The 7,369-nt window shown below is 46.1% G+C and overlaps 1 protein-coding gene across 1 annotated transcript in view; it reads left to right on the top strand.

The window, feature by feature from the left end:
* Window positions 1–213: 213 nt before the first annotated feature.
* Window positions 214–7,369, top strand: part of LOC145361267 (fibroblast growth factor 17-like) — a 41,238-nt gene continuing 34,082 nt past the window's right edge. Inside the window, exon 1 of the mRNA XM_080216897.1 lies at window positions 214–395. Coding sequence (XP_080073023.1) covers window positions 214–395 — 182 coding nt within the window. The remainder of the gene's footprint in view (window positions 396–7,369) is intronic.

Below are 7,369 nucleotides of genomic sequence, written 5' to 3'. Positions count from 1 at the left end.
TAAAGCTGGGCAGCAATGGCCCTCGGGGGCCATCATTGCAGACAAGCGTGCTGCAGCAATGCAATCTCTATAAGGTCACACGGAGGAAGCGGCAATGGATGGAGTGTTGGGATTTCACTGCTGCCTGCAAACTCAGGGTTATGCGTCTGACGCTGTCCCATCACAAGGCCTTGGACAGAATGTGTCCCAGTTTGGGTAGTGGATACGACAGCCATGGTAACAGGAGCCTTTTGCAGCCTGCCCAATTGGGTGGGCCCGGGCCGGGGGCCTCAATCTGTTCCGACTGGGGACTGCAAATTCCTGAGGAGTGAGTACAATTTCCACAAACGCTCTCACAGCCTCAACCTCCTCGTCATGTGTAACACTGACGTCAAGATCCTATATTCAGAGGAAGGGTAGAGGGGTGAGTTTGAGTTGCAGTCACACAGACGCCGTGTGCTCTCTCTGATTCCTTCTGGACATTCTAGCCTGCCCTACCTCTCCCCGACCAAGGAACATGCCTTTTCTACACTTCCCAAAACTTCCAAAGCATCAACCCTGGATGATTTCCTTTCTCTCCAACTTCGGGAGGTGACGGGGGGTCACATACAATGGTCAAGGGACACATTGAAAGAGAGAGCGTGAGAGAGGAAGAAGTAGAAGGAGAGACACAGGCCGAGGAGACAGTGAGAGAGAGAGAGAGAGAAAAAGAGGTGCAAAGAGACAGGCAGAGAGACCAGGAAGGAGTGAGAGAGAGAGAGCTTTGTCATAACTGTGCAGATGTACATGTCATGGCTCCGGCTACCTTTCTCTGGACCTTTCTCCTTGCAATCAGCGTTCAGCATTTCTTTTCCTTTGCCTCGGATTTGTATTTTGTGTGTAGCGCCCGCAGCATACCTGTCTATTTTAGGCCACCCCAGTTATTTGTCAGGAATCCCTTTGAGGAAGCTGTGTGATCCCGCGGACTGAACCTGAGTGGCTGAAGCGAAACGAAACAACCTTTCTTTTGAAACCAGACTGTCCCTTCATTGCCCTCTCTTCAGAGACTGAGAGAGAGAAGCAGTGGAAGATCTAGTGTCCCGAACTGCTCTGGGGAATCACAGCCTGGATAATTCCCTGAGCAAGACTGGGAGGCGAGTGTATTCCCCCTTTCCTGAGATTTTCAAATTATTATATTCTCTCCAATGACATAAGGACGGCCTCAACTGGGATCTTGGGTTCATGTCACACGATCTGTAACCCCCATGACTTGCCTGAACTTGCAACATCTCACTAACTGTCCTGTCTGGAGACAATACACATCTCTTTAACCTGTGCTTAACCCTCTCTCCACTCATATTGTCTGCACCTTTAAGACTTGATTAGCTGTAAAGACCCACATTCTAATCAGTATTCTTTAACCTGTATGTGTGCCTTTATATGCCCTGTTTGTGATCAGAACTCCCCACTCACCTGACGAAGGGGCTGGACCCCCAAAGCTAGTGGCGTTTGCTCCCAAATAAACCTGTTGGGCTTTAACCTGGTTTTGTGCGACTTCTTACTATTCTAGAGCACCAGAGAACATTGCAACAATATCCCCCATCGGGGTGAGGTGACTAAGCAGAGGGGCAACGTGCAAACACATTGGCAGCTGTGCATTCTTGTCAACAGTTCAAAGTCGATTGGCGATTGCTACAAAGTAGAGCAGATTCAATTTGCTTTTTCACTCCCGCTGTCTGCGTGTGGAGTCCTTGAAGTCCGAGTGAAAGGGAAACAAGATTAACAAAGCTGTCAATCAACTTTCCGCTGTTGTTTGGTGCCAGGCAGAAGCACCATAAGCCTTGGATCATGTCCAGGTTGAGGCACTATCCTTCAAGTTTTCCCACCTGGAGTGAGGCAGAGTTCCAGCCTCTGATTTTTCAGGTCAATATAAGATGTGGATAGTTCCCCGAGTGTGGCAGGGAGGCGAGTGTTGTATTCTCTCCAATGCTACAGGGCCTATCCTAGAGGACCAGAGAACATCGCATCCCCCAATAATAAAGGACCCCACACACCCCGGACATTCTCTCTTCCACCTTCTTCCTTCAGGAAAAAGACACAAACCAACCGATTCAAGAACAGCTTCTTCCCTGCTGCTGTCAGACTTTTGGATGGACTTACCTTGCATTAAGCTGATCTTTCTCTGCAGCCTAGCTATGACTGTAACACTACACTCTACTTTCCTTCTCTATAAACGGTATGCTTTCTCTGTATAGCACGCAAGAAACAATACTTTTCGCTGTAAATACATGTGACAATAATAAATCAAATCAAATCTAATCAGAGAATGTCAGTCAATCCTTGACAACATATTGGTGGTATTACAATCATATTTCTAGCACAGATACAGACCATTCGGCCCTTTTGGACTGTGCTGGTGCTTATGCTTCCACAAGCCTCCACCATCTGTATTTTAGATTCTGACCCTCCCTGGTTAAAGGCTTCTCCTGAATCTTCCATTGGATTCATTTGTGACTGTCTTATATTTATCATTTCTACTTCCAGTCTTATCCATGTGTGGAAACATTTTCCCTCTGTCGTTCCAATCAAACTCCTTCTGAATAATACTAACATCTGGTAATATTACCCTACGGAGTCTCTGTTCCAGAGTCTCGATTCAAGCTTTCCTGACAGTTTTGGTACCCTTCTTGTGAATCTGTTTTGCGCTTTCTCAAATGCTTCTCTCTCAGTGAAGAACGGTGTACAGTACTTAAATGTGACCGAGACCATGCCCTTTACAAGCTAACACAGCCCGAATTTGTTTCCCTGACCAGCTTTGATCGGTACTGAGCTGATTCCAGCTCCTTAGGGTGAAGGTGCAGATTCTCCAATTTTTTTTCTTGCTTCCACCAGCCTCTATAAACAGGACAACTCTGCCAAGATGATCAGAAAGTCAGATAACAGTGCAGAGATTTGATGAACAAAGTTCACATCCGCTGTGTGTGAAACAGAGTCAAAGGGCAGAGATTCAGCTGGTTCACTTTGAAAGCACTTCAGTGGCTGTAAAGTGCTTTGGGACGTCCTGAGGTTGCGGAAGGTGCTGGAGAAATGGAAGACTTTTCTCGCTTTCAGATCACCTTGAACAGAGGCAAGTCCCACAGTGTTTCACAAACTCGGGCAGGTACGAGCAGAGCTGCACCCAAAAGCTTGCTCGCAAAAGTAAGGTTCCTGAAAGAGTGGGGGGGGCAAAGTGGAAGGGGCTTTACATGAATAGAGGACTGCAGGATGGAAGGATTGAGCAAGTTGAAGGGATGGAGCTGGCTGAAACCATGGAGTCAAGAAATGTCACCACCTTCTATTGACAGTTTGAAAAAAGAACATGTCATCAGCGTTGTGTAGATTTGAACTGCTGAATTGGAGTCTTCATTATATTAACTACAAAATCCATATCAATACATTCCTCTCCCACCATCCCCTACTCAATCCCGCCATCGGTTAAAAGGAGAAGAGTTTAGATGGAAGGCCATTTGCTCTGAATCCTTAAGTTATACATGTGGAATTTCTGGGAATCGCCGAGACCTGACCCTGTGAGACGCTCCCTATTCCAGGGCTGCAAAAATCCATCGTCATTTCTCACATTCGCCTCTTCTGAGACGGCACAGCGACACAGATCCTGTCTCTGTGACTGAGCAGGTGAATGAGGATCTCCCAGAGTGAAAGGATGGATGATGCAGGATCTGGGAAGGAAGTGGAAAGCGATACTGGATCAAAGGGAGGTTTCTTGTATCACTTATTCTTTTGTTAAATAGGTGAACTTCTTTTGGTGATGGCAGTTGCTTCATAGAGACAGTGACTCCATCCAGAGGAACAACAGCAAGTTGAGAAACAACAGCATGCAACCTTTGTAACATCAGCATAGAACATTCAGCAAGAAAATCATCAGGGTCAACATCTGCACCATTACACAAACTACAAGCAGAAGGAGGCCATTTGGCCCCTTGGAGCTTGAATGCAGATGACAGGGTCAACAGCAGGGTTCTGAGGAACGTGGAGGAACAGAGAGATCTTGGGGTTCATATCCACAGATCTCTGAAGGTTGCCGCTCAAGTGGATAGAGCCGTGAAGAAGGCTTATAGTGTGTTCACGTTTATTAACAAGGGCTTTGAGTTTAAGAGACGTGGGGTTATGCTGCAACTATACCGGACCTTGGTGAGACCACATTTGGAATATTATGTGCAGTTATGGTCACCTCACGCTGAGAAGGATGTAGAAGCATTGAAGAGAGTGCAGAGATTTACCAGGATGCTGCCTGGTTTGGAGGATATGTCTTATAAGGAAAGGTTGAGGGAGCTGGAGCTTTTCTGTTCAGAGCGGAGGAGGATGAGAGGCGACTTACTAGAGATTTATAAGATAATGAGGGAGATAGATGGAGTGGATGTTCAAAGACTATTTCCTCGGGTGGATGTCGCTGTTAATAGGGAGCAAGGTTCATGGTGGGAGATATAGGAGGGATGTCCGAGGTGATTCATATCTGCTCCTAATCCTGATTTTGTGATGCAGATCTTGACACTTGATATCTTGAGTCTGTTGATTGTTTAACATCTGTAACAGGTTGAATGGGACATCTCAAATATCTCAGATTGTGTACTCTTCATGTACATATATTTAGCTGACTCAAACTCACGTACACTCCCAGTAACAATCAGAGGGTAGCTTCTCTTAACAGTTTAGTCTTGATGCACTATTGGAATTGGTTGAGGCAGGGGCATGAATAACATTTAAAAGGCATTTGGACAGATGCATAGATAGGAAAGATTTGGAGGGATATGGACCAAATCAGACAAATGGGGTTAGTTTAGATGGGCATTTTGGTCAGCATGGACAGTTTGAGCTGAAGGGCCTGTCTCTGTGCTGTAGGTTCTATGATTCTACATTGCTTTAAGATGTTTCCATTCTTTTATATAAATAATTTACCTCTTGGATTTCTTTCATCTCCCAGTTTACCTCCTCTTGGTAGCTTGAATTCACACACAGTTTGTTTTACTTCATTTGTGGGACATGGGCCAGCATTTATTACTCATCTCTCGTTACCTGAGGACAGTTGAGAGTCAGCCACATTGCTGTGGCTCTGGAGTCACGTGTAGGCCAGACCAGGGTAAGGACGGCAGATTTCCTTCCCTAAAGGACATTAGTGAACCAGATGGGTTTTTCCGACAATGGTTTCGTGGTCATCAGTAGATTCTTAATTCCAAATTGTATTTTTATCGAATTCAAATTCCACCATCTATCATGGTAGGATTCGAACCCGGGTCCGTTTCATTGTCACCGAGTCCAAACTCTGGAACTCTTGAACGAACAAGGCTATGGACCACCATCTTGGAGATTACAGAGGCCCTGCAGAAGTTTGTGTGGTGATGGTGGTCCACAGCCCTGTTCGTTCAAGAGTTCCAGAGTTTTGACCCAAATAAGAGGCAGGTGGAGGTGAGTTGCTGATTTGGAGAGGTGACTGTACACAATGGACAGAATGGCCTCTTTATCAGCTATGTCAATTCTGTGATTCTACCCACTTTGGACGCATAATTCTTCATCGTTTCACATATAATCATGGATATGTTGAAATGTTTCACTGGCCTCCAGCTTTAAGAGCTTTTGACCAAAGAGAGTCCCAGATTCCCCATCCCCAAAGTGCTTCCTGACACCAGCCCTGCCAAATGGTCTGGACAGATGTTTCACCCATTCTCCTGAACTCACCCACCAGGGGGAATGGTTTCTTGCTTTTTATCAATGCCTCAGTCAGATTACTCATTCAGTTTCAAAATCAAGGACACTGGCAACACCAGAACAGATCAGCAATCGGAAAACTGAGCTCCAGGTACAAGACTGACAATGAGCAATGATACTGGAGACAAGACGGAGGCCAGTGTCAAATGAATGGTGCAAAATGACCCACTTCATCAACTGGAAACGACTCATTTTCCAATCTGAATGATCACCGAAATTGGACTCTTAAATCAAGGGTTGAATGGGTTGTTTTTGCTGCTACATTGGGAAACTGATTGTTCTGCACTCAGGATCTTCAGAGACTCTGCCTGATCTTTAGCACATTCACCATTTCAGCACCACTGGGATCCTGTTTCCAGCTCTCAGCTGGACCTTTAACGTCATAGTAAGAAATCTCATAACACCGGGTTAAAGTCCAACCAGTTTATTTGATAGTAAACCCACAAGCTTCCAGAAACACTGTTCCTTCGTCAGATGTGCGTAAAGTTCTGGTTCTCAGAAGACTAAGGAAATTTGGCATGTCAGCTACGACTCTCACCAACTTTCACAGATGCACCATAGAAAGCATTCTTTCTCGTTGTATCACCGCTTGGTATGGGCTCCTGCTCTGCCCAAGACCACAAGGAACTACAAAAAGTTGTGAATGTCGTCCAATCCATCACGCAAACCAGCCTCCCATCCACTGTCTCTGTCTACACTTCCCGCTGCCTGGGCAAAGCAGCCAGCATAATTAAAGACCCCATGTACCGTGGACATTCTCTCTTCCACCTTCTTCTGTCAGGAAAAAGATACAAAAGTCTGAGGTCACCTACTCATGAAAGTTGCCGGGAATCTGTCAAATTGTGTCAGCCTTGGTCCAGTGGCTAGCGTTCTCACCAAGTCAGAAGGGTACTCTAAGGGGCAAATAAGCATGGCCAATGCACCAAACCAGCATCTCTTTGGATTATGGGAGGAAACCGGGGCACCTGGATGAAACCCACGCAGACATGGGGAGAATGTGCAAACACCACACAGTGACCCAAGCCACAAATTGAACCCGGGTCACTGTTGCTGTGAGGTGGCAGTGCTAACCACCGTGCCACTGTCACTGCTCAGTGATTTTCACTTTGGGTCTGGCATGACATTAAAGATGTGGAGATGCCGGCGTTGGACTGGGGTAAACACAATAAGCAGTCTCTCTGGTTAAAGTCCAACAGGTTTATTTGGTAGCACAAGCCACAAGCTTTCAGAGAGCTGCTCCATCGTCAGGTAAGTGGGAGTTCTGTTCACAAACAGGGCATTTCAAGACACAAACTCAATTTACAAAATAATGATTGGAATGCGAGTCTTTACAGGTAATCAAGTCTTAAAGGTACAGACAATGTGAGTGGAGAGAGGGTTAAGCACAGGTTAAAGAGATGTGTATTGTCTCCAGCCGGGACAGTTAATGAGATTTTACAAGCCCAGGCAAGTCGTGGGGATTACAGACAGTGTGACATGAACCCAAGATCCCGGTTGAGGCCGTCCTCATGTGTGTGGAACATGGCTATCAGTTTCTGCTCAGCGGTCCTGTGTTGTCGTGTGTTGTGAAGGCTGCCTTGGAGAACACTTATCCGAACATCAGAGGCTGAATGCTCATGACCACTGAAGTGTTCCCCAACAGGAAGGGAAC

The sequence above is a fragment of the Carcharhinus amblyrhynchos genome, chromosome 34, assembly GCF_965287045.1.
Source record: "Carcharhinus amblyrhynchos chromosome 34, sCarAmb.v2.hapA, whole genome shotgun sequence".
NCBI classification, from domain to species: domain Eukaryota; kingdom Metazoa; phylum Chordata; class Chondrichthyes; order Carcharhiniformes; family Carcharhinidae; genus Carcharhinus; species Carcharhinus amblyrhynchos.
Note: the sequence above shows the minus strand (reverse complement) of the source record. Positions and strands in the feature narration are given on the sequence as shown.